The 12,139-nt window shown below is 42.4% G+C and overlaps 1 protein-coding gene across 1 annotated transcript in view; it reads right to left on the bottom strand.

Annotated features, from left to right (window-relative positions):
- The window catches only part of LOC132653796 (grainyhead-like protein 2 homolog), a 60,013-nt gene that overhangs the window by 27,415 nt on the left and 20,459 nt on the right, over positions 1 to 12,139 (bottom strand). The window contains exon 3 of the mRNA XM_060383222.1: positions 4,931 to 5,089. Within this exon, the coding sequence (XP_060239205.1) occupies positions 4,931 to 5,089 (159 nt within the window). The remainder of the gene's footprint in view (positions 1 to 4,930; positions 5,090 to 12,139) is intronic.

Below are 12,139 nucleotides of genomic sequence, written 5' to 3'. Positions count from 1 at the left end.
CAGGGCTGCACTGCCACCCTGGGCAACTCCATCAAGGCCACCTTTCATGCCATCTCCAAGTCCTACAGCTTCTTGATCCTGGAACCTCTGGGAAAGACTGTGTTCATCAAATAACCTCATCAGGAATTCATGGACCACCTTGAGAAAACCCTCACCAGAGTTCAGAGGACCTAGGCTCCAGCTGTGGCTACCACATATGGGGTTTTATACAAGATCATAAAATGAATTAAGCGTATTTTTGGAAAAAAAATTATATATGTGCAGTATAGTTTTCAGGAACTAGAAACACATTATACACTCTTGGGGAACTGTCATTCTCATTTCTAAATAAAGCTGTGATTTCAGTAAGACCCAAAAAAGCACTACACATTCAGTACAGACAGATCTGCCTCCACCAAGATCTTGCATCACTTTATTTCCTAGGAGTACTTGTCGCCAAAACTTCCAGAAAACATTACTTCTACACTTAGGGAAGAAGTCCATTTCATTTAAGAGGGCAAATTTGATGCAGCTGATGCAATTACAGTTAACCCATCCACAAGGTCCTAAGACTCTTCTTCATGTGAGTTTCTTGACATTCCCCACTCCTTAACACTGCAATATACAGAAACCTATGTCATCACTCACTGCTTGAAAAAAAAATGCCAATCCATCATGCTTCATTAGGGCATTTAAAACAGGAACTATTAGGAATGTGACCTTTCTTATTGGCAAAGCGTACATGAGAGTGATCCATTCTGGGTTTTCAATGTTTAAAATCATAGCCATACAAGTAAATGGTTTTTCCAACCACCTTTTCCTAGCCTAAGGCCCCGCCATGTGACTTCAAAAACAAAGCTTTGGGGCAGGTAGGGAACGTACACATTCCCCTTCTCATCCTTTCTCACTGAAAGGAAAAATAACTGAATGAAAATAGGTTTGTTTTTTTTTTTAAATTGGCAAACAACTGGTATAATGAGCCCATTTTATCCCTTAAAGCCTCTTTTCCTCTAAGACATAGGCTCACAACCACAGTGCAATACTCTCCTCCCTACAAGTTTGGGGTTTTGTGTGTGTGTTTGTTTAGTTTTGGGTTTTTTGAATGATCAGTAGTCACTCTCACATTCAGTTAGCTATTGATTCAAGGAGTCTGAACTGAGACAGATCTATGTCTGGACCCAGCTCCTCTGCTGCGTGAGTCCAGCCAAGTGCCTTTGACCCATGTGTATGTACTCACTGAGTGTTGCGTCAAATGGCCTCTGGGCTCTGGAGGCTACCTAACTGTCCCTCGGTTCTATAAGGGCTATACAGCTGTGCCTACAGTGCAATTCCAGTGGCTTTTATTATCTTCTCTTAACCATTTCCTCTCTGCTGTCACTTCTCTTGGCTCACAGGGACACATTCCTCCCTGTGCTATTTCATTGCTATAACAGGCAATTTAAAACAGACTGGTGTAGCTTTAAGAATGAAGGGTAGCATGGAATTAGCTACGGGCCTCTTTTCATTTCTCTTCTCCATCATCTAATCTGAAGTAGTCACCAGTGTATACCTATAAGCAGCCAGTGAGATTACACTGTCTTTGTTACCTCACTTGTATGTATGTGTGTTGTGTGCAAGTGTCCTTCAGTGTGTTCTGAGACCAGAGAAGCATTTGGAATGTCCTCCTCTATTATGCCCTGACTTATTGCCTTGAGACAGGTCTCTCATTGAACCTAAAGTTTGACATTTAAGCTACAGTGAGTGGCTGGACACCCACATGCCTCAGAAACAATCCCAATGTTACAGGCACATGCAATATGCCCAGATTTTTATACTAGTGGTAAGGATTCAAATTTAGGGCCTTGTGCTTACATAAAAAGTACTCTTATCCACTGAGCCATTTCCCTGCAGTTTATTGAGCTTTTCAGTAGTCATCCTATGACTAAGTAGTAGTAGTAGTAGGCCACACTGATGGCTACATGATGGCTACATGTCTGCACTCTCCGATTTACAGATAACTGTGTGCCCTCCATCAGCATATCACCTGTGCTTTCACATTCCATGTCTAGAGTTTATTCTCTACTAGATTTAGGGAGAAGGAATATTCACCAGAATTGGGATGTTATATTGTCGTTTATGTTTTATTTGAAGTTTGTGTTTTTCTATATTCTTTACATTGGAGTTAATTGGGTAGAAAAAAAGTCCTTGGTTTACTTTATTCTATTCAGATAACTATTTTCTCCTGATATAGTATTACTGTTGAAATTTTTGATGATAAAAATATCCCTATTCACTTCTAATTATTTATTTTCCTTTAATTAAATGCCCAAAGAATAGTTTTCATCTTTTCAAAGTCTGATAGCTATGTTTTCTTGTTTTAACCCCCTGAGACAGAGTCTCACTGGCTGTCTTGGAACACACTACATAGACACGGCTGGTCAAACTTACAGACACACACCTGCCTCTGCCTCCCTAGTGCTGGGTTAAAAGGTGTGTGCCACTCTGCCCATCTGATAGCTGTTGTTTCATATTGTTTTCCTGAGCCAGTTCCCCCAGCACGGTATAAACACTCTCCCATGGTTCTGATGTACCATTTTTGCATTTGTTGTATTCTGTTGCTTGGGAGTTTATTGTTTTTTTTTCTTGGTTTGTTCTTCTCAATGACCACTGTTCTACAAATATTCAGTCATCTCTAGCTCTTGTCTGTGGTATGTTCACTCCTCTCTTTTATAATTTCCTTCTATTCTGCGCTGTTTTCCCACCTGCACCTCCTTATGACTGGCCTAGCCACTAGCTGCTTCTCATACATTATGGAATACTTCTGCTTCTATTGCAAGTTCTTGCCTGAGCTCAAGCATAGGTCTATTCTTCATATACATGGTTTTCAAGCTTCCTGTTAGCGAGATTCATTGGCTCACTTTGAGATATTGGGCTGTTTTTCATCTGCTGGGTGGTAGTAGCTTCATGATGTTCATTCACTGTTCATAAGGAAGTTGGTCTGGCCTTAATCTTGTTTTTAATGAAATGTGTTTTTTTTTGGGGGGGCTATTTTCGGAGTCACTTTGGGCAACATGAGAAGCCAGGACAGTTCTCCCCTGAGGCTTGTAACCTACAATCCCTCTTCTTAAATGTTCACACAGTAATACAAAGAAGCGCACTGTTATTGTTGCTTTAAGGTTTATTCATTTTATTTTGGGGAGTGTTTTGTTTGCACATGTGTACATGCACCACATGAGTGCCTGGTGCCCACAGAGGCCAGAAGAGGGTACCAGATCCCTTGAAACTGGAGTAGCCAATGGCTGTAAAGCTGTCAGTTACTGGAAACTGAATCTGAGTCCTTTTCAAGAGCAGCAAGTGTTCTTTAGGACTGAGCCAGCCCCTAGTCTTCTGTTTTATAAGATGGCCTACTCTGTATATAAATACAGAGTATAGATAGACATTTCTGTGTGCTTTCTATTGTTACAATAAAGACCACGGCAAAAGCAACCTGGAGAGCAAAGGGCTTACTTCCTCTTACAGGTGCAGGCCATCACTGAGGGAGAAAAACTCAAGGCAGGAACCTGGAGGCAGGAACAGAATCAGAGACCATGAAGAAATGTCTCGTACTGGCTTGCTCTTCAAGATTTGCTCAGTTTGCTTTCTTATATACCCAGGATCTCCTGCCCAGGGCTAGCAAGCTAAGCCCTTAGTAAGCTAAGCCCTTCCACATCACCCATCAATCAAGAAAATGCTCCTTAGACTTACACACATGCTAATCTGCTAGAGGAATTTTCTCGGTTGGCCCTTCTCTTACGAGAAAACTCTCCAGCTGTGTGGCAAAAACTAACCAGGAGAGTGTCCCTTCCTATCTTAATTTTCTTTTGTGCTTTTCTTTCCCGGCCACCTGTTTGCCCACTCCAGCAGCTGATTTTACTCTTACCAGTTTTGCCCAGAACAGGGTTTTCCCCTTAGATCAGGGCTTTACATTGTAACTTCTCATGCAAAACAACATAGCAATGTCAGTCCCTTTGCACACACCAGCCAGCTAGGGTCTTTAGAATTTTTTCCCCCAGCCCACCTCACACCCTGTCCTCAGAAGGCCCCTTGGTGCTTTCCAACGAGTACCTTAGGCTCCGTTACTTGCCCTCACAGAGGCTGACCTCACACAGGCTGTCAAATGATCAGTACACGTGCTCACACCTGTGACCATCTCTTGTACCTGACCTTCAGGGTTGAAGCTTTCTTATTCTAACTATTCTGTTAAAGTTTATAGTAGCAATCATGGAGATGAAAGCACTGTGTGCTGTGTAAGAAATGATGAACTTATTTTGTAGGCAAGGTTTCTAGTCCTGAAAGTTCTAGGTGAGGCCCCATGCAACTCAACAAATGGCCAAGATTGCAATGTGTGTTCTACAGTAGTGTCTACACCCAGCGGATATTCCAGATCTGTCATCTCAGCTGCACGCTCGGACCAAAGCACAGTATGCTACAAACTGAAGGTTCCCTCATTTCACCCGACATGTGCTGAAGTGAAGCTGGTGAGGTGATGAGGCTGATCCCTGATGTGACAGTGTCCCGTGAAAAGACACAGGAGAGCTCTTCTCTTTTTCTTCCATGTGAGCACAAGGAAAGAACATGCCTACCGGCAGCCAGGAAGTCCCTCACAGGGACTGAACTCATAGCGCTGAGGTTTCCGTAGAAAGTACATTTCTATTGCTCATACCACCTAGCCTCAGGTATTTTGTTTTATCAGCCTGAGAGAACTAAGCCCCAGGGCAATGCCAGTCATTAAATTAATGGTAAAAATACTGAAAACAGCAAGAGCCAAGACAAAGGACAGTGGATTGGTGACTCCCTAAATATCTAACAGGACTTGAGAATAAAAGACTGCCATGTCTCTGTGGTTGGCCGAGAACAGCGACAAGGGAGAAATGTCATTAAAAAGAACATCTAGCCATAACAGAACCTTTCTGACAAATTTGTCTTTACTCACCTTGTCGCAGAAGACCTTGATCTGGCAGTACACTCTGTGGACGGGTTTATTGCTGCGGTTATTGTAACTGTATGTGTCAATCTGAATCATCAAAGGAAGTCCTTTCACGCCCTTCTGGGAGGAGAAATCTGTACTCAAGCAATTCACTGTGATGAAAATCTGAAGGAGGCAGAAAAAGAAGAAAGTTCACAAACTGCCATGCAGAGGACCTTCAAAGAGGGAGGCAGGCAGGCATGTGAAGTGAAAATCCTACACAAACCTATAAGGACAACTGATAACTGTTCAATACTCTCCCATAGAATCCTGCCAGATGCACAAAACATTATATGGCTGTAAACTTCTAAACAATTTGCTTTGATATTTGAACTTGAAATAGACAATTTAAATGACTGTCTAGAAAGCACATCACTATAAATGAGTTAACTAGGTTATTTTCTTGGTATATTAAAATCGCCACTTCTGGGGCTACAGAAATGTGTCAGCAGTTAAGAGCACTTGCTACTCTTGCAGAGGACTAGGGTTTGATTTCCAGGACCCACACGGTGGTGCACAACTGTTGTAACTCCAGTTCCAGTGGATCTGAGACCGTCTTCTGGCTTCTATATGCTCCTGGATGCACGTGGCACACATACATACACTCAGGCACACCCACATACTAAATTAGTCAATTAATCTAAGAAGTTGACACTTCTAGTTATAACTTTCCCTAACCTCTGACCTACAGGATAAAAAATAATAATAATTAAATAACTATTCTTTTTTAATAGAATAGCATTGAAACCCAGTTATGTTTTGTAAAACTTCCTTCCTTGACTGTGGAGCGTGAGGTCTGTCTGGAATAATTTCTTATTATTTAATATGACCTGGCACCTAATACAATGCCTAGCAAAGAACTCACTAAGCATTAGATAACTGAATTTACAGGAATCCCACTAGATTGCAAGTCAAAAACCCTTACTTCAGCCTCTAGTAGCATTAACCAGCTAAGGGGCCTCATACATGTCACTCAATACTTGCCATGTTCAATGGTCCCGTTAAAGTGCCTGCAAGCCCTCTCCCTGAAAAAGAAAATCTAAATGCTAACCTACTCCACATTAGTGAAGAAGAGGAGCTGGCAAAGGCAAGAAACGAAACAGGAGGGATTAAATAACAGCATAAACCTCCTCCTGTTAACAGGAAGTGGTGGCACACACCTGTAATCCAGCAGTCAGGGAGCTGAGTCAGGAGGATCATGAGGACCAGTGCAACCTGGGAATTATAGCAAGATTCTGAACAAACTAAATCCTCATCTTATAACATGTGGCATCAGGAAATGCAATAGAAAAACTTTTAAAACCTTCAAGCTAAAAAACAAACAAACAAACAAAAAATATACAATAGAAATGACATGATGCCAACAGGACAGAAACTCTAATCAGTTTTTGAGAGTTCTATTTGATTAACAGAATAAAAAACAAGTTTCACTGTAAAGGATTGGTAAAGACAGAGGATGAGTGTAAATGAGCTAAAAATGACCCTGTTCTACATAATGGTGGGTCACAGCCAAAAGATGGCATTTTCATAGTTTGCATCTACAATTCCCCCAGAGATGAGTGCTGTTAGAGGCTATGAAAGCTTTAGGAAGTGGCCTGGCTGGGAACTCTGTCTCTGGGTCCTATGTTATATAGCCAGCCCCTGGCTCTTGGCATGCTCTCTGCCTTCAGGTCCACCTTGATCTGAACAGCCTCTGCCACACACTCCTACCATGATGCCTCCCACCCACAATGCACTGGGACCTTCTGAAACTCTGGGAAAAGAAAGAAAAACAAAACACCTTTCTTCCACTAAACTGTTTCTAACAGGTGCTCTGCTCATTGTGACACAAACTAATATAGACACTATGTAATAGTGATTTTTATTGGAATGAGCAAAGAACACTGACAAGAACTAGGAGGAAGGGTAGCAGGGACAGGGGTGGACCGGGACATATATTATTATGTGTAACACAAAGTTTCAAAAGTGTTATCCCATCAAAAGTGGGCTTTTGATGGATGTCAAAACCTTTGTGCCTCTGTGAAGGTGCCTAGAGTTGCCCTGAAGGAAAATGAAGGCAACAGAGTTCTTCCTAGGTACCGGGCTGATCTGTTTGATACCCTGTAGACTTTTAGTAATTTACACCACCAGGCATCTAATTGTCAGTGCTTCACCTCTTCACACATCCTTTTACCTGTGAGCTCCTCCTTATGCCCATCAGGAGTGTCTAAGGACATTTGACAAGTTTCAATGATGTGCTAATTACAACAACTTTGCCAGCTGTGCCACTAGCTCCCACCTTTCTAGCCAAAACCCGAAAACAAATACTAAAGGTACTCTGTCTCACTGTATGTCTAGAGATCTAATGTGTGGGTACTCTGAGAGACATTGGATTTGTGTTAAAGAAATGTTTTTCCATCTGTTTGTCTTTGAGACAGGGTCCCCTTGGCAGCTCAAGGTCACCTGAAACTTGAAGCTCCCTCTTTAGCCCAGGCTAGTATTAAACTTGTGGTGATCCTCCTGATTAAGGCTCTCTAGAGCTGGAATTACAGGCATGGTGTACAATAAATTTTAGCGGCTTTGTACACAGACACAGGCATAGGTGCGTGCGCACAGGAAGGGAAAGAATAACTGTATAATACATAGTTTAATTTCCCTACTTTGCTCTTTATATACCCTGTAATATCATGTTATATATTATAAAAATAAAGAAAAGATACTTTTAAATATATACATTCATTTCACTCATTCATTCTTTTCATTCATTTATTCAGTCTATAAGTATCCATGGAAGCACACAGTGAAGCACACAATGCATTAAATGGTGTAGGATCTTAGAAAGAGACAGAAGCTAACAATTCAAGGAGAATGCAACCAGTGTTCAGCAATGACCATCATACAGTGGTCGAGTACAAGAGAGGTGTGAGCAGAGGTCCCGCAGAACAAAGTCCTCAGCCTGGAGGAAACTAGTGAAACATAAGCCACAGATACTCTAGATTTGAGCAGGGGCCTCACAGAATCTAAAGAAGCCTGGGGGCAGGGGGGTGAGATCAACTGAAGATGCAAATGCCTGAGTAATGAAGACTATGGCAGGCAGGATGCATCTTCCAAACTTCCAGTGTAGAAATATTCTGTCCATAACAGTCACAGTAACAGAAAATGCTACCTTGGAGAGTCCCTAAATGACAGAGAAATTTTATTTAACATTCACTTAAGCAGCAAATGTTTTCAAACATCTCAAGTTTCCTGAGGCTGCAGCAACACAAATATGCAAGCTCTGTGCCCTGCAACCACAGAAGGCAGGGGTGAGATGGGGTGAGAGATACGTGCTGGTGTCTTAAAGATTACAGTAGCACTGTCAGGAGGGGCAAGATGGCGGCGCCGGGAGGACTCTCATTCTGAGCAGCAGCACAGCAGGATCAGCACAGTGAACAGCAATCAGAACTCTCGGCCATAAAACACAGTCATTGTGTTTCCCAAGTGAGAGGATACCCCACGGTGGGGGATTCAATCAGCTTTTAACTCACCCGGCTAAACCGCGGAAGAGATCCCGGTTCCGCCAGACGCTTGGCTGCCGGCCGCCAGCCCCAGCCCCAGCCCAGAGCCACAAGCCAGTGTCTCTGGTCACGGTCCCAGACTGAACCTTGGGCACCACACTATCAGAGACTGGAATTTTCAGTCGAGAGATAACCCCAGGATACAGGAAACGATTGGGACCGGCCTTAGGTCACCCAGACATCCCCTGGAAAAGACTCGGGCGGGTTCCACGGGCACCCCAGGAGCCAGCCCGGAGCCAGAGCCGGGGACCCAGGTTCCGGCACAGAGCCCTGCCTGCCTGCGCACCTGATTCGCCGCCAGAGATAGAAACGGCGGGTCTGATCTCAGAGCACTCAGCTCACCCCCAACCTGAAAAGGTCCCCGGAAAATTACCCAGCTTAGGGAGCCACTCAGACTCCCAAAAGCCACAAAGGCAGACACAGGCAGTTTCTGCGCACCAGACAGCTGGCAGAGACTGAGCCGCCATCACACAGCTGTGCTCCAGGCACAGGCAAATTTCTGTGGCCAGCCAGCTGGCGGACACTGAGAAGTGTGCACCAGGGCAAAAAAAGACACTAGGAGTCCTTGTCTCCAGAGAATCCATGGGGAAGGAAGGAAACTGTACTGATCTAAATCACCCAATCCTTCCCTAGAAAAAGTCTAGTAGTCTAGTGGGGCCGAGGCGCCAGCACTCAGCTGTGCTCCAGACACAAACACAAACAGTTGAGGCGCGCCTGATGTCCAACTGGGTCACAGCAGCTGATCATTAAATTTGCAACAAGAAACCCAGAAACAGGGCAGCTGCCCTCAGGACTTCCCTGGGTGAGAGGAGAACCCTCTCGACTAACAAAGACCACAGTTACCACTCAGGTCTATATCCCTGAGGTGAGCAACTCCTGAAAAAACACCAGCCATCCAGGGACTATACCCAAAAAGCTGAGAAGACATCCTTCAGGAAAATCCAGCTTTCTGCAAAGGGGATTCTCTCCACCACAGGATCCCCAGGAACCACCAGAAAATAACCCCAAACTCCTAAGATAACACAATGGGTAGAGGCCAGCGTAAAAGCTCAAGCAACAAAAGACAGAGCAATATGGCATCTCCAGAACCCAGTTACCCAGGGGCAAGTAGCCCTGGACACCCCACCATAACTGAAATCCAAGAAGATGACCTAACAAGTATGCTCATGAAGATGATAACAGAGGAAACAAATAAGATTCGTAAAGACATAGAGGAAGATAAACTCAAACAGAATATTGCCATCCATAAAGAAATAGAGGAAGCTGCAGCCAAACAGTTTATGGCCTTTAGAAAGGAAATGCTTAAAACACTGAATGAAATGAAAGAAACAGAGTTGAAGGAACTAAAAGAAAAACAGGAAAGTACAATCAGACAGGTGAAGGAAGTAAACAAAACAACTCAAGACCTGAAGATAGAATTGGAAAAATTAAAGAAAACACAAATGGAAGAAATAATGGAAAGGAAGAATCTAGGGAAGAAAACAGGAACTAGAGAGGTAAGCATAACCAACAGACTACAAGAGATGGAAGAAAGAATCTCAGGTGTAGAAGATACAATGGAAGAAATCAATGTATCTGTCAAAGAAAATGTTAAATCTGAAAAATTCCTGACACAGACCGTCCAAGAAATGCAAGACAATATGAAAAGACAAAACCTAAGAATAATAGGTATAGAGGAAAAAGAAGACTCCCTTCTCCAAGGCCCAGAAAATATTTTCAACAAAATCATTGAAGAAAATTTTCCCAAGCTAAAGGAGAGGCCAATTAGAATACATGAGGCCTACAGAACACCCAGCAAATTTGACCAGAAAAGAAAATCCTCCCGCCACATAATAATCAAAACAGTAAGTATACAGAACAAAGAAAAAATACTAAAAGCTGCAAGGGAAAAAGGCCAAGTAACATATAATGGCAAACCCATTAGAATCACACCTGACTTTTCAACAGAGACTATGAAAGCCAGAAGGGCCTGGACAGATATCATGCAGACCCTAAGAGAACACAGATGTCAGCCCAGGCTACTATACCCAGCAAAACTCTCAGTCCTCATAGATGGAGAAAACAAGATATTCAATGACAAAAACAAATTTCAACAATACCTACAAACAAATCCAGCATTACAGAAGACACTGGAAGGGAAAATACAACCCAAGAAAGCTAGCTACATTCAAGAAAACACAGGAAATAAATAACCTCACTTCAGTAAAACAAAAAGCAACCAAGCACACAACCTGATGACCACAGCCAACATCAAAATCAAGAGATCTAACAGCCACTGGTCATTAATCTCTCTCAACATCAATGGACTCAACTCTCCAATAAAAAGACACAGATTAACAGAATGGATATGTAAACAAAACCCAGCAATCTGTTGCATACAAGAAACACACCTAAGACACAAAGATAGATATTACCTGAGGGTAAAGGGTTGGAAGACGACTTTCCAAGCAAACGGTCCCAAGAAGCAAGCAGGAGTAGCCATTCTAATATCTGATAAAATAGACTTTCAACCAAAATTAATCAAAAGAGATGGGGAAGGACACTTTATACTCATCAAGGGAAAATTCCACCAGGAAGACATCACAATCCTGAACATCTATGCCCCAAATACAAGGGCACCCACATTTGTGAAAGAAACATTGATAAAATTTAAAGCACATATAGATCCACACACATTAATAGTGGGAGACTTCAACACCCCACTCTCAACAAAGGACAGGTCAACCAAACAGAAATTAAACAAAGAAACAATGTCTCTGACAGAGGTCATGAATCAAATGGACCTAACAGACATTTACAGAACTTTACACCCAAACACAAAAGAATTTACCTTCTTCTCAGCACCTCATGGAACCTTCTCCAAAATAGACCACATAGTGGGTCACAAAGCAAGCCTCAACAAATACAAGAAGATTGAAATAATCCCATGTATCTTGTCTGATCACCATGGAATAAAGCTGGACCTCAACAATAACAGAAATAACAAAATGCCTACACACACATGGAAACTGAACAACTTGTTACTAAATGACAGCTGGGTCAGGGAAGAAATAAAGAAAGAAATTAAAGTCTTTCTAGAAATCAATGAAAATGAAGACACAACATACCCGAACTTGTGGGACACAATGAAAGCAGTGCTAAGAGGAAAGTTCATAGCACTAAGTGCCTTCAAAAAGAAATTCGAGACAGCTCATTCAAGCACCCTAATGGCTCACTTAAAAACCCTAGAAAAAGAAGAAGCAGACACACCAAGAAGGAGTAGACGGCTGGAAATAATCAAACTCAGGGCTGAAATCAATCAATTGGAAACAAATAAAACAATTCAAAGAATCAATGAAACCAAGAGCTGGTTCTTTGAGAAAATCAACAAGATCGACAAACCCTTAGCCAGGCTAACTAAAAGGCAGAGAGACACCACCCAAATCAACAAAATCAGAAATGAAAAGGGGGATATAACTACAGACACTGAGGAAATCCAAACAATCATTAGGACTTACTTCAAAAGTCTATATGCCACAAAATTTGAAAATCTAAATGAAATGGACAATTTTCTTGATCGATTTGACTTACCAAAGCTGAACCAGGACCAGGTAAATCAACTAAATAGACCTATATCCCCCAAAGAAATAGAAGCGGTCAT

The sequence above is a fragment of the Meriones unguiculatus genome, chromosome 4, assembly GCF_030254825.1.
Source record: "Meriones unguiculatus strain TT.TT164.6M chromosome 4, Bangor_MerUng_6.1, whole genome shotgun sequence".
NCBI lineage: Eukaryota > Metazoa > Chordata > Mammalia > Rodentia > Muridae > Meriones > Meriones unguiculatus.
Note: the sequence above shows the minus strand (reverse complement) of the source record. Positions and strands in the feature narration are given on the sequence as shown.